Source organism: Sminthopsis crassicaudata, chromosome 5 (assembly GCF_048593235.1).
Source record: "Sminthopsis crassicaudata isolate SCR6 chromosome 5, ASM4859323v1, whole genome shotgun sequence".
NCBI classification, from domain to species: domain Eukaryota; kingdom Metazoa; phylum Chordata; class Mammalia; order Dasyuromorphia; family Dasyuridae; genus Sminthopsis; species Sminthopsis crassicaudata.
Window position 1 is genome coordinate 233481613 of NC_133621.1, and position 27094 is coordinate 233508706.

General features: G+C 42.4%; 1 protein-coding gene across 1 annotated transcript; it reads left to right on the top strand.

Annotated features, from left to right (window-relative positions):
- ADCY6 (adenylate cyclase 6) lies at positions 1–26957 on the top strand. Its single transcript, XM_074270518.1, has 22 exons — positions 1–111; positions 3549–4383; positions 7675–7824; positions 8135–8256; positions 8384–8495; positions 8730–8857; positions 9457–9615; positions 9802–9943; positions 10103–10231; positions 10572–10597; positions 10788–10935; positions 16476–16573; positions 17130–17217; positions 17558–17674; positions 17938–18096; positions 18312–18490; positions 18908–18943; positions 19022–19151; positions 19563–19826; positions 21960–22164; positions 22655–22779; positions 23026–26957. Exons 1-22 carry the CDS (start codon positions 38–40, stop codon positions 23149–23151), a joined length of 3552 nt encoding a protein of 1183 aa, XP_074126619.1. The 5' UTR covers positions 1–37; the 3' UTR covers positions 23152–26957.
- The last annotated feature ends 137 nt before the right edge of the window (positions 26958–27094 follow it).

Here is a 27094-nt window from a genome sequence, read left to right on the forward strand (position 1 = left end):
CCCAGGTAATTTAAGCTGACGCAACTGGAAGGGGAAAATGTGTGAAATTCATAAAAGCCCCAAAGTTTCCCCAGGTGCTCAACCAGAGATGCCCCCTAGGAGTGTACCCAGGTACCCGACCTAGAACACTCAGATCGTGGCGGAGAGAGGGAGAGGGAGATGTGTGCGCGGAGGATGGGCCGGGGAGAGTGGGGGGAAAGCTGGCCACATACACCTGGAGCCTTCTGGAATTAAACCTTAATTAATTATTAAATGGGGCTCCCTGGGGAGACGGAGCCAGAAGCCGTGGCTGTGCGGGAAGAGGTGGGAGTGGGGGAGGAAAGCTGCGGGCCCAGGTTAACCTCAACTTCCAGGGGACCTAAGAAGGAAGGACTCCGCACCTGTGGTGGGGAAGAGGGTCCGGGGAGAGAGGCTGGGTAGCGTGAACTCCCGGGACACTGCTAGGCGGAAGGAGGCGGGGCGGACCCCAAGATCAGGACCCCTCCCCCGTACTCCCTTCCCCCAGGAGTAGCCTGGGTCTTGATCCTGACCTAATCACGGAACACAAGCTTGTGTTCCCAGGCCTGGCGGAGCACGTAGGACGGAGGGGGAAGGGGGCTCCCAAGGCCACGCTAGCTCCGCGGGCCCGCTCCGGGGGAGGGGTGCCCGGACAAAGGAGCTGGCGCCTTTAAGGCGGGGAGCCCGGGAACCCGCGGGGAGGGGACTTCTGGATCCGGGGTAGAGGGCGGCTGCGCTGGACAGCCTGGGACGGGGCGAGGACCAGGGTCCCGCGGCCCGGCGGCCGAATCAGCCCGGGAGGTGTCCAGCTCGGTGCCCCGAGCAGCGCCTGCGCCCGCCTCCCGCAGGGAGCCCTCTGGGGCGGCTGGGCGGGGGCCGGGGCCGGTTCCGGCTCCGACCCGGACCGGCCGGGCAGGTGAAGCCAGGTGAGGAGGAGCGGCCACGGGGACGCCCAGGTCCCAGTAGGAGAAGGGCTGGGCGCCTGGGGAGGAGAGGGGAGTGAGAATCCCGAGATCTCAGCCCCAGCCCAAGTCCCCACCCTCTGTCGCAAACCCTGACCTCTACCTGTTTCTGGGGGGGAGGGGGGAAGGAGGGGGAAGGGCGGATTAAAAGGGAGGGGGCACAAAAGCATGGGATTGCAAAACGGATTGGGAGTTAGAGGACGATGTGCGAGGTCCGAAGAAATGGTTACCTCTTTTAACTAGAGCTTCTGGTTTTCCCAGGCCTAACTTCCCCATTCCTCCTCTCATCCCCGCCCTTCTCATCCCCTATTCCATATCCCCTTACTCTTATGCCATCTCCTCAGGCCTGCTCCGAAATGGGGAAGAGAAAGTGCTCATTATGGGGATGTGCCAGGTTTGCGGGAAATGTCCTAGGCTCAGGATCATTCCTGGGCTTCTGTCCTTTTATTAAAACAGATTTGAATTGGATTAGAGAAACTGTGGGTATTTGGGATCTGAGCCCTTGGGATTGAGCTCCCTTGGAAAGGGAGCGAATATGGGAATTCCGGTCTTAATAGGGATTTTTGTAATCCGTTATGGAATACAAGGAAAATGACATTTAGGAACCCATATTCTACATTGGGGGGGGGGGCAAGCAGAAGGGAGTGGCATTAAAGGAACCCTACCTAGACAGTGTAATTTGTTATAAACTTTTTTTAAGGGGTTAAAGATCCAGAAATTCATACTCCCTTTGGCCAAGGGAAGAAAATCAAATAACTCCTAATTATTTGAAGTTATAGTAAAATATTAGCAAAGATAGAACGTATCTGGAGTTAGTGTCTCCCTGGAAGCTATGGAGGGCAGTCTTACTTTTCTTTCTGGCCATCCCGAAGTGTTACCGGATTTAGTAAATGAAAAAATCAAAGCCTCTGTAGGGCATGGAATAAAGGATCAGGCCACAGAGATGAGCTGGGGGTGCAAGGAACTACTGGAGGCTTGGCCAGCAAAGCTGATGGGAAAATGGAATAGGAAGTAGCCTCCTAGTTATGGGAGCTGTAAAAGAAAAGACTCTCAAGCTTTCGGTGCCTGGAGCTAGGCCCCTTGAGAGGAGGGAGGTCAGAGAGGACTTGGTCAGGCCATGAGGGAAGTATGAAGTACCAAAGCTGTCAAATTCAGAGTGATAGGAACAGTGATTTAATGAATTGATTAAGTGGGCAGTTTGGTATTGAGCTTTGTACAGCTCCCCCCCCAACACACACACACACACACACACACTCACACACACCATACACATACAGTTTTGTCTCCTTAGCAAGGATGATGAAAGCTTATACAGCCAACCAGGTAGTCACCTGGGAGGCAGAAATTTATATGGTGTCTGCCCATATTAATATATTAAACTAGAGGTGCCAGAATAATACAGTTTTATGGCTGAGTTTTGCACCCTTCTTTAGCTCATGATCTTAAGCTACTGAGAAGGGCCATCCTGGGAGATGGAATCTGGGATTGGAAACAGAGCTGGGAGCTGGGGGTAGAGAAAGTAGTCAAGATCAGGATGTCAGGAAAGGAAAAGGGTGGAAAATGGTTCTGCTCTGGCATCTGGCCCCAAGCAGTTGTGGGAACAGTCTGACTGACGACACTGGGAACTGAACTAAATGGGGTAGAATCGTGCTTATGACTCTTGATCATTTTTTATCCCTTGAAATTTATTGGTAATTTTGGCTTGGTGGATTTGTTTTTGTGGATTTGGGATCAAATGGTGTTGAAGAGCCAGATCTTTGGTATTCTTTTCCAAATCTTGATGTCCCTTGCCACACATTCACCCCATCAAAGTACCTCATTCTGGATCATAGTTAAGGTTCTAACTATCTTACAGGGAAGCTAGTTGGAGAAATGCCAGAATTTTGGGGGAGGGAAAGACAAAGGTTTGATTGTTTGATCACGTGAGTAACTGGTAGGGCCAGTTGTCTTCAGGTGCCAACTTGAAGTGCCACTTAAAAGCTTGTCTCAGTTTTCTTTTCCTTCCCTTCACCCTAGCAGGAAGGATCACCTGTCACATTTTTAATATAAGTAACTGTTTGTTATTTATATTAAGTAGGTACCCTGAAAGAATATGGACAATTTGAATTAGTGCTTAGCATAGTGCCCTATTTGTAATAGATGCTCAATAAACATTTAATAGTTATAGTGCTCCAATTCTGGACCTGAACTTGACTGGAGGCAGGTTGAGAGTGTTGTACGAGAAAAAACTTGGGGTCCACTTTTGACTCTTGGGGTCACTACAGAAAGTTGGACAAATTACTTAAGTTTTCCTTATCTGCCAAATGGGGATAGCATCTATCTTTGCTAATTTGATAGAATGTTGGGAAAATATAAGACACTATATAAATGCAAGGAAATATTGTTACTAGCTTTTAGTGATTTATTATTTATTTATTATCCCTTTTAAGCCAGCAAGAGTCTCTGGGGTAATGGTTGGGAGTGAGGTTAATTGTTTGTCTCAAGCAAATTTCTTTTGGGGTGAGCAGCACCAGTGCATGGATATTTAAATCATGCTGGTCAGCTATTTGGGACATGTTTTCAATTTTGTACCTCTTTCCTTCTTTTCAGTATGTCTTGGTTTAGTGGTGTCCTGGTGCCAAAGGTAGATGAGCGGAAGATGGCATGGGGTGAACGAAACGGACAGAAGCGCCCACACCGAGGAACCAGGGGCAGTGGCTTTTGTGGTACCCACTACATGAGCTGCCTCCAGGATGCTGAGCCACCAAGCCCCACTCTTCCAGCCCCTCCACGGTGTCTGTGGCAGGATGATGCCTATTCCCAAAAGGGGGGCCAAATTGGAGGGAAGGAACTAGGGCTGAGGAGCGTGGCCCTGGACTTGGAGGACAATGAGGCAGCAGCACTCAATGGGATGCCTGGAAGTGCAAGTTCTTGTTGGCAGCATCTGGCAAGGGTGTTTCAATCAAAACAGTTTCGATCAGCTAAACTGGAACGGCTCTACCAACGCTATTTCTTCCAAATGAATCAGAGTAGCTTGACTTTGCTGATGGGGGTGCTGGTGCTATTGACAGCTGTCCTTCTGGCTTTCCATGCTGCCCCTGCTCACCCTCACCCTGCCTACGTGGCACTCCTGGCTGGGGCTGCTGCTCTCTTTGTGGCCTTGATGGTGGTATGTAACCGTCCTGGATTTCACCAGGATTCCATGTGGGTGGTGAGCTACGTAGTGTTGGCCGTTCTGGCTGCTGTGCAGGTGGGCATGGCTTTGGTGGCTTCCCCTCAAAGTGCCTCAGCTGGGCTGTGGTGCCCGGTGTTCTTTGTTTACATCACTTACACCCTGTTACCTGTCCGAATGAGGGCAGCTGTGCTGAGTGGCCTGGGACTCTCAGTTCTCCACCTGCTTGTCACCTGGCAGCTCAACAAAGGTGACACCTTCCTCTGGAAGCAGGTAGGTAGGAAAGGAGATAGATACTAGGTATGATGAAGATCAGAGAAAGGGAGGGAGAGGAATCTAGAATCTGGGGATAGTGGATATCTGGTCAAGGATTAAAAGGAGGATTTTAAGGGAAATATATGGTTGATGTAATGGAAGTGGTACTAAAAGCTGCCTTTTGGGAGTAAGAAAAAGCATCTATGCTAAAGAAGTTAGATTTGGTTAAAGATATGTGGAAGCACGGTTTGGATTCCCACTGAACAATGAAAGGTTGCTGATAGAGAAGCTATAGATTCCTGTGTGCAACTTCTTCACTTAATGGGGCAGAAATCTATCTTTCAATCTAGTGAGGGAAGATGTCCTAAAGGGTTAATCTTCACAGTAAAGCAAAACCTTTATAATAGAAGAGTTAAATGGGCAGTGTTGGAGTGTGACCACTGGCCACTGGCATTGCTGGGCAAATATTGATATCAAAATTGTAGATTGGTGGTGCTTGCATGATTAAAGAATAATCTTAAACAGAGAGTGAAGGTGTTGCTTATCGCTAGAGGATGGAGTAAAGTTAGTCCTACCTTAGGGGCCTTGTTGAGGCCTAACCTCCTACCTCTTCCTCCCCTGGGGAAATATCCAGCTGCCATCTCCTGGTGGCTAACCTGTTTCTAGAGCCCAATCTTGTGCTGGATAAGACTAGAAACGCCAAACCCTGGCCTACCATCTTACTCTAGCAGCTGTGAGCTAGGTTGTAAAACACTCAACATAGCACCTTGTACATAATAGTAGGCAACTAGTAAATACTTGTTCCCTTCTTCCTTTTCTCTCTGCCTTGAGCAGGGGGAAAGAGATCTTTCTATTTCTGTGCTGCTTAACTCAGTGAGCAGCACTTGATATCCCAAGTCATGGGATGGTCATTTACTTGAGCAATGTTCATCTTCTTATTCAAGGAAGTGGGCAGAGAAAATACAGGTGGGCAAAGGCACAGATTAGCACCAAGAGAGAGATGATCTATAGAAGGTTTTAAGCCCTTTCAGTCAATAGCTGCCTGACCAGGTTTTTTCCTCCTGTCTTTTCTTCTATTCCTCAGTTCTTTTGAGAGAATAAGCCAAAGGACAATGTCCAGGTACTTTTCTTCACTAGCTCTTCATCCAGGAAGCTTTTCCTACCATCCTCTGGAATCTAAAAGCCTTACCTGGGCACTAAGGCGTCTATAGTGTGAAGCTTCAAACTCTCTAGAGAGGAGTAGTTATCTGGGACTCTCAGGATGAGGAGCTGGGCATCTTGGCTTATTGCCTTGGCCTGCCCAGCTGTAGTACCCAGAACAGAATGTACTTTATTGAAGTAATTTTATCATTGGTCCCTTGTGGAACACGTGCCCTCTAGGCATATTTGGAGCTCTTAAAGGGCCAAAGACCACCAACTCTCTCAATAATCCTCAGTTTTCTGCTGTGAGGGAACATGCTAGATCATTCAAAACACTGGTATCCTGGAAAGGAGCTCAGCAAAGGTGCTTCCCCTTTACTCTATTCCCCTACCCCCTAATGTGGGCGTCTTTTCCCTGATGGCATGGTGCCCAGAAGCTGGCCCAATGCCCTACTGAGGGATACAGCTTTACAAAGGCCAAGGCTGTGCCAGGGCTAGCCGCCTCTCCTTGGGCATACTATTGCTGCCTCACCCAGTGGGTCTCAGGTACATTCTTGGGATGGGTGGGGGAAGCTCCCTTTGCCCCTGCCAAACCCTATATTCTGGAGCTATCCTCAGTCTTTCCCTAAGCTCGAAAGCTCCTAATTCTAGTTGGATCCATGGACCCTTGAGAAGTGCCCTATTATTTCCCTTCAAGCTCTAGAATTCTGAACCTCTATTTCTGTATATGCAAAAAGAGGGTAATAAGTTTACTATCTACTTTATGAATTTATTTATGAAGACAGTGGGAGCTACTTAATATTATTAATAAAAATATCCCCTGGCATTAACAGTCTTTTCCTTGCTAGTGGCAGGAAAAGCAGTGTAAGTTGTGAGGGATGGAGCCCCGGCCTAGTATCTCACTCTGACATTTACATTGTATATACAGTCATATAGTCGTCCTTGAGCTGACACATGTACATACCACACACTTATAATCTGACAGCTAATACAGTCTCACTCTATCAGTTTTTCTCACAATCAGATATACACACAGAGTTATTTCAGTCTCCCATTACCCCCTCCTCTCACTGTGACTCACATTTTCCTCTCTGGTTCCCCGGGGCCAGGAAGGGAAGTTGCTTAGTTTGTCTCTCTTCCCCCTCCCCCCCCACCTTTCCCCCGACCATAGGTTATTCTTAGAAATCCCTAGAGAGATATTATAACCCCCCTATCCCCCAGCCTTCCCTTCCCCTCCCTGTGGGAGGAAGGCCTGATCCCAGCCTTGGCATATGTAAAGTAGTGAAGAAAAGGGTAGCTGAAAAAAGAATAATGTTAGAGCTGGAAGGATCTTGGTTTAGTTCACTCCCCTTTTACAAATAAGGACACTGAGGCCCCCAAAAGATTAAGTGATTTGTCTAATGTCATATATTAGTGGCAGGGCCAATACTAGAACTTTTTATTCTTGATCCAGGTTAGATTCTTTCTCATCCTTCCAGAATGATATGCCCTGCCCTGTAATCAATTCTGGGGCATTGTTGAAGGTTCCAAGTTTATTTGTGAGCTCCCAACAGTACTGAGGTCCACTTAGCTTGAACCTCCTCTACCTCTCCCTGTCAATCTTGCCTAATTCTATGCTAAATATTTCCAAAACAGGAAAGATCCTGTATAAGCCCAAGTATAATAAAAATGATCAGAATTACCCCTCACACCAAAGAAAGGCAGTGTTCTACTAGTAACTTTGTTACCTTTAAGTAGGGACCTGTGGGAAAGAGGTCTCTCTCTATTGTCAGGTCTCTGCCAGTATACTGAACTCTGTTACTTTACCCTAGTATTAATTAAGTTTGTCTTTGGCCTTAGAGGGCTTGAGATAGTAGGGAACTGGAGAGAGGAAAATAATTTTAATTAAAGACAGTTAAGAAGATAGTCTGGTTTCAGAACATTTGGTGGGCCTTAGGAAATGTCCAGTCCATGATCATTGAAATTGGTTGGCGAGATAGGGAGAGAGAGAACTAATCCAATCCTTTGAGGAATGAATGGAGAATAGCATAGAAAAAAGAGAAAATAGCATTCTGGGCAAGAGATCCTGATTTTTTCCCCTCTAATGTTGATAAGAAGTAAGGTTTCTGAGCTAAGTTGGTTTTCAAAATCTGTGAGAGTAAGGGATCTAAGCTTCCCTGCTCCCCTCAGCTCAGTGCCAACGTGCTCCTGTTCCTCTGTACCAATATCATTGGCATATGCACCCACTATCCAGCTGAAGTGTCTCAACGTCAGGCCTTCCAGGAGACTCGAGGCTACATCCAGGCCCGGCTACACCTTCAGCATGAGAACCGGCAGCAGGTAGAGACTGGGAAGAGTGAAGGCTGCTGATGGTTGGGGGTTGGGTGATCCCTTGTTCCAATTTTTTCTGCCCCTTCCCCCAAGTACTTTGGGGATGAGAAAGAGAAGAGTGGGATAAGGGTCTTAGTATCAAGAGGATTGAAAATTGGTTTGATGGTTAAAGGGAAAGTATAGTAGATCAGGAAAATGCTTTATGTGGGAGATTGAGTGATCCAGATGAGGTATCAGATGGTTATAGAAGGGTCTGGGGAAGGACATAAATGGGCAGTGTGTGCTTGGGGAAGAATTATAGTTGGGGTCCTTGGCCTAGGAGCGACTACTGCTCTCAGTCTTGCCCCAACATGTTGCCTTGGAGATGAAAGAGGACATAAACACCAAGAAAGAGGACATGATGTTTCATAAGATCTATATCCAGAAGCATGATAATGTCAGGTAAGGTTAAAGGAGGGGCAAAGATAAGGGTCAGTTTTAAGGGATTTGGTGGGTTCAGAGGAGCAGTGGAATGAGTGAGCCATCAGGGAACTTGGCCCCTCATTCAACTGCTGCCACCTCCCCTCAGCATCCTGTTTGCTGACATCGAAGGCTTCACCAGCCTGGCTTCCCAGTGTACTGCACAGGAATTGGTCATGACCCTTAATGAGCTCTTCGCCCGATTTGATAAACTAGCTGCGGTGAGGGTACCTTCTGGGCATGGGCTGGGTTTTGGGTGCCACTTGGTCTATTGGGGGCTACAACTTGACCATGAGAAGGTATATGTTCACTGTTGTGAAAAGTATAATTCCCAAGTGTGGGTCACTGGTAAAAGGGAAGCACTTAGTTTAGACATAAGTATGGACTAGACAGGTTGGGTAGTGCAGGTGGTATCCTAAGCTATAATCAACTTCTTCCCATTCCCCTCCCACCAGGAAAATCACTGCCTACGGATCAAGATCTTGGGGGACTGTTACTATTGTGTCTCTGGATTACCAGAGGCCCGTGCTGACCATGCCCACTGCTGTGTGGAAATGGGTGTGGACATGATCGAGGCTATCTCGTGAGAAATTCCCCCATCCTTAGGTTCTCCCTGTGTCATTGCTCACTTCTAAGCTTTTTCCCCTCTCCCTATTTCCAGGGCATTTCCACCTATCCATCCTGAATGCTCTGTCCTAAGTATCATCTTTTTCACACCCCTAATTCTTCCTAAGTTTTATGCCTTGCATACCTATAAAGATTATGCTCTACAATTGGATCCTAAGCCAAATGTGGGGTGCTGGATTGGAAAGTCTTCTATATATCACATGCATGCAGCAGTCTGAATGCACATTGTCTTATCCTTACTTTTATTCTGCCTTGCCTAGAATTATCTTTCCATGGGACAGGCTAATCCTATTCTTCTCATACATGCACGAAACATAGTCAGAGAACATATTCAAGTTTGTTTGTGCAAGCTCCCCAAATTCATGTGTATGCATCCTCCCATCTTCTGCTGCTTTCCTAGCCTGACCTATCTCCTGACAGTTATGAACATTAGGAGTAGAGGGTGGATGGAAAAACAATTTGGTTCTCCCCATCTCATTCTTCTGTCAGGAGCAGATCAAGCAGGGAGCTTCCATAAATCCCAGAAAGTTAAGTTATTTCTCACCATATCCACAGGTTGGTGCGGGAGGTCACAGGTGTGAATGTGAATATGCGTGTGGGTATCCACAGTGGTCGTGTACACTGTGGTGTTCTAGGGCTTCGCAAATGGCAGTTTGATGTCTGGTCCAATGATGTTACCTTGGCCAATCACATGGAGGCTGGAGGCCGGGCAGGGTAAGTATGGACTTGGGAGAGGGACTATATGAACAGGTTGGATCTGAATGAAGGGAGAGCACACTGGGGCCAGAGCCTGTACAAAGGGGGTGGGAATATTAGATATAATGGAAAAGTCAAGACTAGGGAACTTGCATGAAGTTGAAGTCTTTATTCCTATTTCTTTTCTTTCCCTCTTTCCCCAAGCCGGATCCACATTACCAGGGCCACTCTACAATATCTAAATGGTGACTATGAAGTAGAGCCTGGCAAGGGTGGTGAGCGGAATGCCTATCTTAAAGAGCAGCAGATTGAGACCTTCCTGATTCTGGGGGCCAGTCAAAAACGGGTCAGGGACTGGTTGGGCTTGGGAGATTTGGGAGGTCAAGGGTTTAGGGAGGTGGCATGATGGAGAGAGTAAAGGATAGAGGTGGAATTGTGGAGGGGAGATGCAGGGGGGATTCATTTATTTTACTCTGATTTTGTGTGTACCCTGCCTCTGGCACAGAAAGAGGAAAAAGCCATGTTGGCAAAGCTACAACGGACTCGAGCTAACTCCAATGAGGGACTGATGCCACGTTGGGTGCCAGATCGTTCCTTTTCTCGAACCAAGGACTCTAAGGCTTTCCGCCAGATGGTGAGGAATATGGGGTCTTCATCTATTTTAGCCCCACCACGTTCAGTATCTCACCCTTCTCCCTCGCCCTATCAGCTTCTTTCCTTGGTCTCAAAGCCCAGATGGCCGCCCAGGGGTTCCCGTGTCTTCTATAGAACTGAAGCCTGGGTGTAACTTAAGGAAGGGGGGAGTGATTATTTCATCCTTGGAAATGAGAGCCATAGGGATGAAGTCTCCCCTGAATTAGTGGTAGGAAAGTTCACATAATGGGAGAAATGGGGGAACAATAGTCAAGATTAAGATTAAAATTTGAAGAGAATAAAGTTTGCCCTCTTCACTCACCTTTTGCCCCTCTCTTCAGGGCATCGATGATTCAAGTAAAGACAAGTAAGTGAAGATCAAGACCTGGGATTGGAGGGCTTGGGTTGTATGCTGCATACTTCCCTTGAAAAGGGTGGGAATTGAGCTTCTCCCCTTTTTTTGTAAGTCCCAGGCTTATTGGGTATTTAGGCACATATCATGCTTTAGTAGTGATTCTTCTATTCCCCTGGTAATACACATTTCCTATATCTAATAGTCGTGGTGCCCAGGAAGCCTTGAACCCAGAGGATGAGGTGGATGAATTCTTGAGTCGTGCCATTGATGCCCGAAGTATTGATCAGTTACGCAAAGACCATGTACGTCGATTCCTTCTCACCTTCCAGACGCCAGAACTTGAAAAGAAGGTGAGGAAACTGGACACAAGGATTTGGGATTCAGGAGAAACTTGAAAGGGAGGGAAGAATTATGATAAGGGCTAGTATAACAAGCTTGAGACTAGCTATGGTACTTTATGAAACATCAGAAAAAGCCAACTCGGGGGCAGCTAGGGGGCGCAGTGGATAGAGCACCAGTCTTGAATTCAGGAGGACCTGAGTTCAAATCTGTTCTCAGACACTTAACACTTCCTAGCTGTGTGACCTGGGCAAGTCACTTAACCCCAGCCTCAGAAAAAAAAAGAAAAAAGAAAAAGAAAAAGCCAATTCCACTGTCCTTCACAATAAAATTTAGAAACTCTGCTGAAAGAAAGAACAGCAATTAAAAAAAAGAGACTCAGCAGCTATATAGTGAGTCCCTGGGACTAGGGACAGACGATTGAAGCATCTCCTGATGCCACATATTGTCCTGCAGCGGAGGTGAGAGGGAGTAAAGTCTACAGCAAGGGCTCCATTGCCCTCTATGGAAAAGGTAAAGAAGAGTCTGAGCTGCTTTAGTAGCTGCTGCCACACTTTTGTACCACGCCTTCCATATCTCATCCTCCCCAAAAGTAGAGAGAATAATGCTGATCTACCTGTATTGCTGTGATCATCACTAGTCACCAAGTGAATCCTTTTCTGTTACAGTTAGCATAGAAGGAGATTAAGGGAGTTACCCTGAATATTAGAATGGAAAGCAAGTATAGGGTGGGGTTTCCAGAGAACCCTTTGCAATAGCCTGTAGAGGCAACAGATAACTTACAAGTTAATTTCCTTTGTTTTCTCTGCTACCACCTATTCCAGTGTTGGAGAGGGACTCACTTAACTATAGAACTGTTTCCCTCTCCAGGCATTGTATAAAAAGAAAAAAAAAACCCATAGAAATAAGAAGGGGGTGGACAAGAAGGTGATAGATAATGAACAAATCAAAGAAACTCTGGATAATGAAATTTCACAATATTATTATACCCAAGGAACAAACTAACGCAGGGATGTAAGCTGATTCATTATCAGAAGTGATATCACTTCTGATAAGGTAATTAAAATAAGATTACAATTGAACAAAAATAACAAAGCATTTAAAAATACCTCTAAAAATTCAAGGCCAAATAAGACCTTGTTAAAAGTTAAAAGCTTCCATGAAAGCAGCAAAAAATCAAGTCATCAAGCATGTATTAAGTACTATATGCCAGGCATTGTGCAAAACAAAGAAAGTAGCTACCCTCAAGGAGCTCATAATAGGGGAGAAAACATGCAAATGAATACATACAAATGAGGTGCAAACAGGTTAATCTGAAAATTCTTATAGAGGGTAGGCACTAACATTAAGGGCCATTTGGGAAAAGGATCTTGGGGGAAATGGGTTTTAGCTGGGAGCTGAAAAAAAGAAGGAAGTTGAAATAAGCTAGGAAGTAGGGAGATAGGGAAACAAATCAGAAGGCTATTGCAGTAGACTGGTGTAAGAGTCTATACCAAGGTATTGACAGTGTTAGAGGAGAGAAAAGGACGTACACAAAAGATGTTCCAAAGGTAGAGTCGATGAGATTGGCAAATGACTTGATATGTTTAGTGTGGAAGATGAGAGAGAACTGAAGAAGATACCCAAGTTATGAGGTTGGTAATTAGAAGGTAGTGATGCCCTTTGACACCAATAAGGAATTAGGAAGAATTCTAATACTAAGAATTCAAAAAGTTTGAGAAAAGTCCATAATTGAAAAGACTAGGAAGAGCTTTGGACTAGCTAAGCACTGTTTTCAATAAAAATAATAGGGAATATTAAACTTGTAATCAATAGTTAATAACTCAAACTATATACATTTTTTAAAAAAGGAACCAGTTAGAATTTTAGATGTGTTTTGCAGTTAGTGAGAGAAGTTATGTTAATAGCTATTTATTCAACAATGTTTAGTTCATATGGCCCCAAAAATATATGAAATTAATTTTTAAAAATAATAATAACTTTTTATTTTTCAAAATATATGCAAAGATAGTTTTCAACATTCATCCATGCAAGAACCTTGTGTTTAAAAAGTTTTCTTCCTCTTTTCCCATGTTCTCCCTCCCCTAGATAGCTAGTAATCCAATATAGGTTAAACATGTGCAGTTTTTCTAAACATATTTCTACATTTAGCATGCTGCACAAGAAAGTCAGATCAAAAGGGGGAAAAATGGAAAAAAAAATAAACAAGCAAACAACAACAACAAAATAAGGTAAAAATATTATCTTGTGATCCATATTTAGTCCCCACAATCCTCTATCTGGATGCAGATGATGCTCTCCAAAACAAGTCTATTAGAATTGGCCTGAATCACCTAATTGTTGAAAAGAGCCAAGCACATCACAATTGATCATCAAATAATCTTGCTGTGTACAATGTTCTTTGGTTCTACACAGTACACTTAGCATCAGTTCATGTAAGTCTCTCCAGGCATTTCTGAAATCATCCTGCTGATCATTTCTTTTATTATTTATATATTATTAAATTTTTATTTTATTTTATTTTTTGGCTCAGACAATTGGAGTTAAGTTAGGAAATGTTAAGTGTCTGAGGCCAAATTTTAACTCAGGTCTTCCTAACTTCAAGGTTAATGCTCTATTCACTGCGCTACCTAGCTGCCCTCCTTTTTTTTTTTTTTTTTTTTTAAATTTTAATTTTTTTTAAATTAAAAATTTTTTTTCCTGCTGATCATTTCTTATTGAACAATAATATTCCACTACATTCATATTTTCCCATAACTTATAAAGCCCTTCCCCAACTGATGGACATCCACTCAATTTCTAGTTTCTTGCCACTATAAAAATGGCTGCTACAAATAGTGAAATTCATTTTTAAATAGTTAAAAATTATGACAAAAATAAATTCTTTGTACGTGACAGTGAGGTATTAGTTGGAGTGGTGGAGTTTCTTTTTTTTTTTTTTTTTTTAAATTTTTTTTATTATATATATATATATATATATATTTATAATATTATCCCTTGTATTAATTTTTCCAAATTATCCCTCCCTCCTCTATTCCCTCCCCCCGATGACAGGCAATCCCATACATTTTACATGTGTTACAATATAGTCTAGGTACAATACATGTGTGTGAATATCATTTTCTTGTTGCACAATAAACATTAGAATCCGAAGGTACATGCAACCTGGGCAGACAGATATTAGTGCTAACAATTTACATTCACTTCCCAGTGTTTCTTCTCTGGGTGTAGCTACCTCTGTCCATCATTGATCAACTGGAAGTGAGTTGGATCTTCTTTATGTTGAAGATTTCCATGGAGTGGTGGAGTTTCACAGAATTCTTACACAAAACAAAGCACCTGGCTCAAATTTTTTTTTTTTTTTTTTTTTTTATTAAGTGAATTTTTCCAGACCTTCAAAGAAAAGAATAATTCCTATGGTAATTAGGCTGCTCTTACATGTAGAGGAAGAGAGAATGTTATCCAGTTTTCTTAATGAGATAAATGTTGGAAAAGCAGCACTAGGATATTGCAGTATTATTAATGTATATGTAGAATTTAAGAATTTGTATAGCTGCATATCTCAATTCCATTCCATACATTAGTAGGCATCATAAGACTAATTCTCACTTATATACTGCTTTAAAATTTAAAAATATTTTATGTATCTTTTTTATTGTTATAACAACCCTTTAAGGCTGATGTTCTTATTCTGATTTTACAGATGAGAATACTAAATACATATGTGTGTATTATTAGCAAATTAGAATATATTAGCAAAAAAGAATAAATTTTTATTTTAAAATTTTTCATCAATATTTGTACCAGAATAACAATGGTGGATCAATGTAAGGAAAATGATTAACATACCACATCAGTGAGAAAATATAGTATATTAAGATATTGAACAATAACAAAAAAGTTTCAGAACAGTAGCATCTACACAAGTTTTAAAATAAACACTAAAAAGAATAGGAAAGGAAGAAATTTTCCTCAGTATTCAAAGTATCTACTTGTAACTTGGGGTTCGTATATGCAATGCCAGAACATAAATACTTTTTATTTATTTATTTATACTTTTCGCATTACTTAAAAGTCCTTATTTCATTATTTATGGTGGGCATAGTGCTAGAAATCAATATTACAGGAAAAAATAAATTAGAGGGGTTAATATAAGAAATGAACAAATCAAAAAAGTATTTTATGGGTGTCTCAACAATAACAAAAATGGATTTAAAGTCAGCAGAGATTCAGGATATAAAGTAAATGCATAAAGATCTTGGTGTTTTTATAAAGACCAGGAAAGCTTATTTTAAAAGGATCCCATTAAATAGTTTAGCTAATTATTTTTTAACATCACCTTCATGTCCATACTTATCCCATTCCTGCCAGAGAGCCAGTCCTTGTAACAAAGAATATAAAAAGTAATGGTGAAAAAAGCAGTTCAATAAAACTAACCAACACTTTAAGCAGCTTTGACAAGATCCACACCTGTAGCCCCAAATTTCTGCAAAGGAAGGAGAGAGCTGCATTTTCTCTTTTTTGAAGGAAGGGAAAGATTATTACAGTTAATGCCAGAGAACTTAATTTTTAACAACAAAACACATTAATTATCTTTAAATTAACTTGCCTGGGACTTACTAAAACAAATAAAAATTATGACACAAATAAGGGTTTAATAACAAGAAGAAAATACAATGTTCATAGATAAGTCAGATCGGAATCATAAGTTGTTAAGTTCCATAGTACCTGTCACATAGTTAAATACTTCATAAATACTTGTTTCCTTTCTTTAATTATAGATTTAAGGCAGGATAACTGGATTCTTTAAATAGAGCTAGATAAAAGTATAACAAAAATATAGAAAAAAAATAGGCAAGACAATTTGAGGGCAAGAAAGTGGATAAAGATGTACTTATCCTTTTCAGAGCTTAAAGCAGTTATCAAAAATTCCCTGGCAATAGGCAAGTTGGAAGTATAGAACAAGGGCTAAAAAATAATTGTATTCTTTGAATCTAGCAATTTCATTTTGTAAAATACACCCTAAAAATGTAATCAATAATGAACACGCTCTCCTTTTGATTTAACACATATCAATATTTATAAACTGAAAGAATAGAAGAAAGCTCTGTGTATGAAGTTCAGTGAATGACTCAATAGATTGATGTGCCAGTGTCATGAAACATTGTAGTACTATTTAAAAGTACACAAATATAGAAAGACTTCTTTGAAGTATGTGAAACAGAGAAAGTAACTAGAGAAACAATATATACACTGAAGGAAGAACATGTACACAAATCCGGGGGTTAATGAACAAAAGAAAATACACAGAGAGAAACTAAGTTGCTCTAGACATTTTATTTAATTAATTGTAGATGCAGATTTGACTGCAATTATTTTAAATTCCAACAAGTTTTAGGTAACAAATTATTGAATTTAAAAGAATAACTGCTTGAGTTGAAAATACAGGATGAGGTTGGTGAGAGTGAGATGGAAATGTGGGTGTCGGAGACATCTCTCCCTGCTGTTGTTGATGTTGAGTTTGGTTTTCTTTCCTGCTTGACCTCCTTAGTATTCCCGGAAGGTGGATGCCCGTTTTGGGGGTTATGTGGCCTGCATGCTGCTAGTCTTCTGTTTCGTCTGCTTCATCCAGCTTTTTGTCATCCCACAGTAAGAAATATTCTGTGCCCCAAATCTTGTCCCTTTTCCCTTTCTTGGCTTCTAACTTATGTTTCCCCAATCCCTGTTCTGAACTTTCCTCATTTCATTACTTCCAGAAACATCCCTTTCCCTCTTAAGCCTTTTACAGAGTAGGTTTATGCCCTTTGAGAAGGGCAAAGGAAGTAGCAATGGCCAGACATTTGAATCCCATATGTTACACCATCTATCTCTTATCTCCCTTTTAATTAAAAAAAAAAAAATTTTTAATTATTTATTACTTTCTTTTCCTTATCTTCCCCCAAAGGACAAAAAATAAATAAATAAATAAATATGCACAGTCAAGTAAAACAAAACAAATTCCCATATTTGCCATATTTAGAAATGTGTGCCTCATTTGTATATTTAGTCCATCCTTTGTCAGGATGTGGGTAATCATCAGGTCTCTTGAATCATGGTTAGTCGTTTCATTGATCATGATTCTTAGGTCTTTTAAAATTGTTCTTATAGTGTTGTTTTTATGGTGTTAATTGATCTAATTCTGTTCCTTTTCTTTTTGTTTCCTTAGTTCAGTACTGATGCTTGGACTCTATATCAGCATCTTCCTGCTGCTGACAGTTACAGTCCTAATCTGTGCAGTCTACTCCTGTGGCACTGTGAGTTAGGGTCTTTGCAATGGAAGGAACAAAAGGTTCCAGGGGTTCTCAAACTATGGCCCAGGCCAGATGAGGCCCACTGAGGACATTTATGCGGCCGGCTGGGTTATGGCAAATGGGCTGAGGGGCGGAGACAGAGTGTGAGTTTTTGTTTTTACTATAGTCTGGCCCTCCAACAGTCTGAGGGATAGTGAACTGGCCCCCTATTTTAAAAGTTTGAGGACCACTGGGTTAGACTGAGGATTTTGAGGGCTGTGTGAGAAAGTAGGGTAAAGAGGAAGGAAGACTTACCTTAATCTAAGTACATCTTTATATCTGGAACCACCTTCCTTTCTTCTAGCTATTCCCAAAGTTCCTGCAGCACCTCTCCCGTAGCATCGTTTGTTCACGGGCCCACAGCACAGCAGTTGGCATCTTTTCTGTCTTACTTGTCTTCATCGCTGCCATCGCCAACATGGTACCTTCATCAGTAACTATACTTTCTATCCTTCCTTCTTGTCCATACCTCCTGTCTCTATCCTGACCCCCTATCCCAGAATGCTCACAGACTTTTACCTACTGTAGATAAAGTCTGAATTATTTCTTTGCTCTCTCATTCAAGAGGGCCAGAGTACCATCTGTTGTTATTCTTTCCCTTGGGGAATGCCCATTTCTTTTCTTGGTTTTCCTGAAGCTCTTCATGACTTTAGTTTGCCAATAATCCTTTCCCATTGCTCCCAGTTTACCTGTAACCATACTCCTGTACGAGTCTGTGCAGCTCGAATGCTGAACCTGACACCTTCAGACATCACTGCCTGTCACCTGCAATACCTCAACTACTCACTTGGCTCGGATGTCCCTCTCTGTGAGGGTACTACACCTACCTGCAGCTTTCCAGAGGTATCAGACATCAGTCATTATGGAATGGGAGGCTACAGAAGGGAGGTCCTATTGGGTGCAGGTTCCAGGAAAGAAGGATGAGAACTGGGAATGAGGAGGTGAGGAGAAGGATTAGAAAGGATATGGGGGTTCTTTTGGGGGAAATTGGTTCAGGTCTGTTTGGACCCCAGTTGGAAGGGTAATACTGCTTTTACTATTACCTTCCCTCCTGCCAGTATTTCAATGGGAGTCTGCTGTTGAGTCTCCTAGCTGGCTCTGTCTTCCTGCACATAAGCAGCATTGGGAAGCTGCTATTGACACTTGTTTTGGGACTGCTATATCTGGCATTGCTTCTTCTGGGACCCCCAGCTGCCGTCTTTGACAACTATGACCTGCTGCTTCGGGCTCATGCGCTGTGAGTGTGTCTCCATCTAGATAGCCATGAGTCGTCCTGACTTGAGTCAGCCCCTTTGAGTATCCCTTACCCACTGTAAATACTTGCTTTTTGAAGGAGACTTAAGACTAGAAACTTTTTAATAGTCATCTCTTTCTTTGCATAATGCTTTGTCCTTAAAAAAAAAATGCTTTCACATTGATTAATTTAACTATAATGGGGTTAAATGATTTCCCCAAGGCTGCATAGCTACTTACTGGAACAACTGGGACTGAAACTCAGGACTTTAAATTCCTAGTATTCTTTTAAGTGTATTCATCCCTGACTGTGGCATCTCTTTTTCTCCTAAAAGCCCCACCCCTTCGGCTGAGTCTCCACCTCCATCTCTTCATGAAGACCCTATCCTTGACTTTATTCCTATTTCCTCTCCACCCTCAGGTCACGTGTCAATGGAACTCTGTATGGGTCAGACTGGTAAGTATGAGCTCTTAGGGAGGTGAAGAAAGTATCCACTGCAGACATATGAGCCTGTCACACTGTACCTGTTTCCAGTCCTGCAGGTGAGAAAGTGGCACTGAAGTATATGACACCTGTCATCCTGTTAGTGTTTGCTCTAGCACTCTATTTGCATGCCCAACAAGTGGAGTCAACTGCTCGACTGGACTTTCTGTGGAAATTGCAGGTAACAGAATGGGTACTGGGGTGGGCATCAAATTAGGAACCTTGGAATAAGGCAGATAACATGGGGAATGCCATATGAAAACTTATCTCCTATTCTTTGGGTGTTAGGCACTGTCTTTTTATCCTTAACTACTACCACAGAACATTAGGAAAATTTTGTTTCTCTGGCCTCCCCTTTCCCTTTTTCCTCCCCTTTCATCATTTGTATTCATTTATCTGTCTCTTTTGTTGTACCTCTAAGACAACTCCTTTCTTGTGATTTTGTTCCCTAGACCTAGATCCATGCTTTCTATGTCTGACCTAATTCCTTATGCCTTCCACCCTATGTCCACTTGCAGCAATTTTACCCTTTCCATTTCTTGTGCCAGTGTCCCACAAATAGAGTAGTAAGTGATGGGTATGATGTCCACAGGCAACAGGGGAGAAAGAAGATATGGAAAAACTCCAGGCCTATAACCGACGGTTACTACACAACATCCTACCCAAGGATGTGGCAGCACATTTCCTAGCCCGAGAAAGACGTAATGATGAACTTTACTATCAGTCTTGTGAATGTGTGGCTGTCATGTTTGCCTCCATTGCAAATTTCTCTGAATTCTATGTGGAGTTGGAAGCCAATAATGAAGGCGTTGAATGCCTACGACTGCTCAATGAGATTATTGCTGACTTTGATGAGGTACTAAGTCGTGTGGAGAGCACTGGGGGAGTGGGATGCGTGAAATTTAAAAAAAATATGGAAAACTCTTGGGAATGGGGACTGGGAGAATTATGAAAGAGGGGCTTTGCTTAAGGAGTTTCTGAGCAGAAAAGTGAAGATTAGGAGAGGAGAAATGTTGAGGTAGGAAGAGAAATTGTTGGGAGCACAAGAAATGAGATACCAAAACTGGTATGAGAGAGAAATGGGGCAATTACTAGACATGTTCAGAGGCACTGAACATAGAAGTTAGGCTTTAGAGGAAGAAGGAGGTAATTGGTAAGGGACCCTGAGGAAATCTTGGGCAAAAATGGAGATAAATGTGGGATAGGCTCAACTGGAATAGAGGAAAATGGAGATCATGGTGAAGTAAACTGGAATGATGGAGGCAGGAAAGTAGAGTAAATATAGATTTACATGAGGTAAATACAGATCAAAGTGTGTGGACAGAAGGACTTCCCAAGTAGAGGACAGAAAATAGTTTAAGCAAAAGATCAGGTAGAAGATAAGACACTTAAGGTAGGGCAATACTTACCCTCCCATGAATGGTATTCACTGTCTACTTACTAAAGAATAATCCACTTTACAGTTAGTTTGGGAAAAGTACATCTCTGTCATTAGGAAAGAGTATCCTAAAATATCTATGTAAAATAATCTGTAGATTTAGGAATGGTAATACATTAGAGACACAGTGGACATGGCACATGGAAAGTTGACTTTGAAATCAAGAAAACATAGATTCAGGTCTTGCCCTATCACATACCTCTTATCTTTATATTCTTGAGCAAGTCATATAACCTAGTTATATGACTGCTGCCTGAGGTTACTCTTTAAGGTTTGAAATTGCACAGAGTAGGTACTGCTGTACACTGGTATGGAATTTACTTGTCCAAATTTCCTCATTCTACTGAAGTCAGAGGTCCAGTTTAAAAAAAAAAAAAGCCCACATCTTATAGAAGTCTATGGAGATGCCAAAGGACAAAAGTAAATAGAAGGATGATGGTCTAGGACAGGGGTTCTCAAACTATGGCCCTCGGGCCAAATGCGGACCACAGGGTTATGGCAAATGGGCTGAGGGGCGGAGACAGAGTGTGAGTTTTTGTCTTTACTATAGTCCGGCCCACCCACAGTCTGAGGGACAGTGAACTGACCCCCTATTTTAAAAGTTTGAGGACCACTGGTCTAGGAGAAGCAGCAGTGGTCAAATATTTCTCACTCTTCAGACTTGCTTCAATGTCTTCAGGAGACTCTTGTCCAGTAAAGGTACACTTCCAGAAGTGCTATATTCTGAGAGGCAGTTATAACTCAGAATGGAGAAGAGGGAGACATCAAGCTGCCACTCTTCTTTTTTTTTTTTCTCCTGAGTATGGGATTAAGTGACTTGCCCAGGGTCACACAGCCAGGAAGTGTTAAGTATCTGAGACCAGATTTGAACTCTGGTCCTCCTGAATTCAAGCTGGTGCTCTATCCACTGTGCCACCTAGCTGCTCCAAGCTGCCACTCCTTAATGAGGATGGATCATTCTTGAGCATTAATCTCTCGTATGATTTCATACTCACCAAGCAGCCTTCCAATATTGAATGAGCTCCATAGGCACTTGATATTGCAAAAAAATATATCTTGGATAATAAACATAAAGGGTTCTGGTCATTGGGAAATAACTAGATTGTCTCTCTGGTCCATCACCAGACTTTGGTTCATATGAATTCGTTCTCACCCTTAACTGAGTTAAAAATAAAATTTTCTAAACTGAGCATAACTGAGAGCCAGATCCTGAATGAACTGTGGCAGCAGTCAGCAAGCACCTATTATGTGTTTGGCACTGAGCTAAGTGCAATAATAATATGACAGTTCCTGTGCCGCTTAGTCCAAAAAACCAGCCTGCCTTAGCTTTCTACTGTGAAGAGGGTAGTGAAATTAGTAGGGATTGCCATCAAAAGAATGGGAATTGAATAGGTAAGAAAGTGAATAAAATTAGTTTTAAGTGCTAGAGTTTAACTGAATGTGGTAAGGATGTCCAGGGGTGTTTGTTTCCCTTTTGTCCCCAAAGCCCATTGAGTTTAGGGTTTGTGCTCAGGGAAGAACTTAAAAGTGAGGGCAACCTATTCCTTCTAGATCATCAGTGAAGAACAGTTCAGGCAGCTGGAAAAGATTAAAACAATTGGCAGTACCTATATGGCAGCCTCAGGATTGAATGCAGCCACATATGATCGGGTGGGGCGTTCCCATATCACTGCACTTGCTGACTATGCCATGCGGCTCATGGAACAGATGAAGCACATCAATGAACACTCCTTCAATAATTTCCAGATGAAAATTGGTAAGAGGAGGATAGGAATGGGGGAAAGAAAAGTAGACCAATCAGTTAGTCAAGTGAAGAAGTAAATTGGAGGCCATTGATGGGTAATAGGGATCTTCTGCCTTAATGGCATTCATTTTAAGGGTCTGGGTCTCATGGCCTTAACAGCCTGTTTTTCAAGCATTCAGAGTAATCCATTAGGTCATTTGAGAAATTATGACTCCTTGCATGATCTTGATGGATTGAGGAGTCCCTAAGTGGAATGGCAGACTTATTACTTTAGAATAACTCCCACTGTAAATCAGCCTTTGGGGCTGGGAACTTCTGGGTAAGAATTCAAATACTAGACTGCCTGCCTTAGCCCAACTGTTCCCTTTAGGTCTAAGTGCCAGGTAATTTCCAATTCTTCAGCTTACTTTAGTGTACAGCCAACCTCAGAGAATAACATCTTTATTTTTCTTGAGCTCTGAATTTACTCCAGACTCACATTCCTGTTCTCTTCATCCTCTAGGGCTGAACATTGGCCCAGTAGTGGCAGGTGTCATTGGGGCACGAAAGCCACAGTATGATATCTGGGGCAATACAGTGAATGTGTCGAGCCGTATGGACAGCACAGGAATCCCTGACCGAATCCAAGTAAGGGAGATAAACAGAGAAGTAGGGTGGGGTGGGGAGTAGGCTAAAGGGGACTCTGCATACTTTGGATTGCAACTAGTGAGGGGAGGGATATGGTTGGAGAGGGAGCCTGGGAGCCAGGGGTTGGAAGAGGCAGGGAAGATGGGGAGAAAGATCAAACTAGGCCAAAAGAACCAGGAAAACCCTGGCTACCTGCAGATTTAACTTTGGGAATCTGGGCTGAGCAAGTTCTCCTCCTCCCACCAGGTGACCACTGACCTGTACCAGGTTCTAGCTGCCAAGGGCTACCAGTTGGAGTGTCGAGGAGTGGTCAAGGTGAAGGGTAAGGGGGAAATGACCACCTACTTCCTCAATGGTGGCCCCAACAGTTAGCAGGACCCAGCACAAGTTTCAGCTGAAAGAATGAAGCTGGGCATTAAGTGGAGTTCTGTTCCCACTGGGTGGAACAGGAACCATGGAACAGATGCTCTAGGGCAACAGACTCTGCAAACCACAAAAGGGAAAAAGCCAGCATGTTGGTGCTCAGGCTGTGCCTGGATCGTGCCTGTTCTGCCCTTGAGCTGATGAATAAGGGAGCAAATAGTTTTGCAAGTGACTTTTTTTTTTTTCTTACCTGAGACTAGAACTGTTTGCTCCCTTTTCCCTTCTACATCCTTGAAGGAAGAGAAGGTCACAGAAATTGCCTTCCCCATCAGTTGAGAGTTGATATGGCTATTATGTCATCTCCCCACCCTACTGTCTTTCCCAGTTATAGTACTCAGATTGGAAGGGACCTTACAGGCCATCTAATTCAATCCACATAAAAAAGAATCCCCTCTAAAAACATCTTGGACAAGTGATCATTCTTCCTTTGTAGGAAGTTTTTAAGTAATGGGAAACTCACTACCTCCTAAGAATTGCCCATTCCATTTTTGGATAGGTCTATTATAAAGTTTTTTTTTTTTCCTTAGAGCCAGACTTCGTTCCACACATTGTTTGTACTTCTGCCCTCTGAAGACAAGCAAAAGAAGTGTAATTCCTTTCCCCTGTCTCAACCTTTCAAATATTTGATGACAGTTGTGCTCCTCCTAAGTTTCCTCTCTTTCATGCTAAACTTGCTAATGACTTTAACTGAACCTCCTATAGCAAGGTTTCCTGGCCTCTCAGAATCCTACTAGCCTTCCTTTGGGTGTGCTTCAGTTTGTTCATGTCCTTTTTAAAATGGGGTGCCCAAAACTGAATACAATCCTCTAGGTGTATTCTAACAAAGTAGAGTACAGTCAAGTAGAATCTCCCTTGGGCTGAACCCTATACAGCTAAGATTGAATGCCTTCACAGTGTTGTTCTCTGCTGACTAATTATTGAATTTTCAGTCCATTAAAATTCTGAATATAAGCTTTTTCATATAAGCTGTTGTCTAGCCCCATCTCTCCCAGCAAGTACTTGACTTTAAAACAAACAACCTAAGTGTAGGTCTTTACATTTATATGTATTAAATTTCCTTCTACCATTTTCAGAATGTAATTTTTTTGCTTGAACCTGTTGAGATCTTTTTGGATCCTGGCTCTGTTACCCAACAAGTTGGGTATTCCTCCAAACACTGTCATCTACAACCTTGATAAATGTTCTTTCTAAACTTACACCCAAGGCTTTGGTAAAAAACATTAAACAAGGCAGGACCAAAAATCAAGGCTTCTAGCCATCAGGTTGACACTGATGTGTTAGTTTATTATTATTTTGTTGTTGATGGGGGGAAATATGTTTTTATTCAACTAGTTCCAAAAACATTCAATTGAATAATCATCTAGCCTGTATCTCCATAATATTCCAATTTCATGTGAGGTTTTTTCCCAGATGCCTTGCTGAAATCCAGCTATACTGAGTCTATAGTATTATTTTGACAGGGCTGGTTATCTTGTCAGAAAATGAAAAATGATTAATCTGACATGAATTGTTGATTAACCTCTATTGTCTCATAGGGACTACAACTTCCTTCTCTAAGTGTTGAAAAAAACATTGCTTTAAATAATGTGTCAGGAATTGTTGGGATAATGAGCTCAGAACTCTCCCATTCCTGCTCTCCCATTTTTTGCATACCCTGAGAGCTTCTTTTTAAAGACTAAAATGGAGGAGTGTACATTCTGTACCTGCCCTTTTTAGGCACTTCACCATGTCAGGACAGGGGAAGAGAAGAGAAGAGAAAACGAAAAAGGGCTCATTGAAAACCCTACTTTTTCTATTTTTTAGGAGATAATTTATTTTCCCTCTCTAGACTGCTCCTACAGGACCTCTTGCTGCCCCAATTCAGCCAGGGAGTGGCTGGAGGTTTGGATATGGTGTTGTGAAATGGGCCCAAGCTAGATTTTGAAAGGATGATATCACAGAGGTGAGCAACTATGAATGCTATTCTCAAGTGCCAAAGAGAGTAGTTCAGGAGACAGATTTTTCCCTGTGCCTTTTCTGCTCATGTAGGGGCTCATTGGTGGAAAAAGGAATGTCAGAATATATAATTCCATCTTGCCCAGTTTTTCCTAGTTGAGCACCCAAATGGAATAATAGGTAATAAAGATAGGGACAAATTTTAAATGTTTAGGGTATGCTAAGGGGCACTCCTTGCCCCCAATTCCAAATGTGCACATTGTTGGGACCAAAGAAGGGGGTGGGGTTAGTGTCACCTGCTCTTTGGCAGTCTACCTAAGGATCTTTCTCCATTGTATATCTGATTTCTTAATAGTAAGACAGTTCCCCCATCCTAGGAGATTGGGAAGGAGCAGCAGCAGCAAACTCAGCCCTGGTGGAAAGGGAAAGCTGTGGACTAGATATCTATATTTTGTGCCAAATCCCAAAGTGCCATTTGTATGGAGCCTACATGTGCCTCATTACTCTTTCCCTGCCGTGGTGAAGAGGGACTGTCTCCCTAAGTTCCTTTTCCCATTGAATCTGAGTTCTTCAGAGAATGATAGGCAGAGGCTCAGGAATTTTAGGTGCCCCCCTATTTTGGTCCTTGGGAACTTTATGCCTTCAAGGGTAGAGGGGAATAGAAACTCAGATACTAGTATTAGGGACCTTGAGGATTATCCTAAACTCTACCTTAACCATCTTTTGGACTTTGGGTCCCAGGTTTGCCTGGTCCTCTCTCTTTCCTGCTACAAGGTCTAGAAGGACTGCTAGAGGAAGAGAAGGTTAGAAGTCATAATTGATGTGTTTTTCCTCCTTCTTCCCTCATCTTCTCTCCCAATCTTTCTGCCTCTGGCCTTTGCTAGTTGGTGCCTTGATTTTTCTATCTGAACCTTTCATTCAAATACCATATATGGTAACTGCAAAGTAAAATATGAAGGTCCTTTGGGTAGCCAGAAATTAGGGAGCAAGAGAAGGTCTTCATGCTATTTTGTTCCAAGCTACTTTATTGTTAGGTTCATTTTAGTACGACTTGTGCCTCTTTTTCAGATACCTTATTGTGGGAAGATTTAGGTGTCTGTATCTAGACTTGGGCACCAGGTACTTTTCACCAGACTCAAATTTTGCTGATTGGCAGGCCCAAATAGGAAATTACACCAGTCCCATGAGGAGAGAGGAAATGTGGCATAATGGAAAGAGAATTGGCCTATAAATCAGGAAGGCTTGAATTCTAATTCAAGTCCCATATGACGCTTTTATGAATCTGGGCAGGTGACTTCACAATTGTCAGGACTTCCAGGCAACTCTCTTACAATCTTAAGCAGCAGAGCAGTGTTGATTTACCTTAGGAGAGGGAGTTTCTTTGTTGGAATTTCCCCATATCTATGAACAATCATGGATGCCCTACAAAAAAATGTCAGAAGGGAGTTCCTATAATTGGAAACTATGTAGGATTGGGTGGGACAAGAGAGTGTCCGTGGTCAAGTGTTCCCCACCTAGAAATCTAGGCAGAGTAGGGGAACTCTGGGGACCCAGCTATCCCTATTTATTGTCCAGGGATTGATTGAGGGAGTCCATCTGTTCCTGATACCCCTAATGCTAGTGGTTCCCTTTTCCCTTTGTGCCATCTCCCTGCCTTCTATTTCAAAGAGAGGTTTGAGGGGAAAGGTAGAAGACATTGGGGTTTGATTTTTGTAATTTAACCACTGTGGGGAGAAGGGATGGGGAGGATAATAAACATGTATTTTAATGAAATATTTAATATATTTAAATGTCAATAAAATTAAACTTTGTAAAACTGCTGATTCTGTAGCTGCTCTGGGCACTGGAGTTGGGGTGGGAGCTGAGATAAGCAGTAACCTGACCCTAAAAGAAATGTTTGTCCTACTTTCTCATTTGCCTCATATTGGATTATGGTATCCCCCAAGGAGCAATTCTA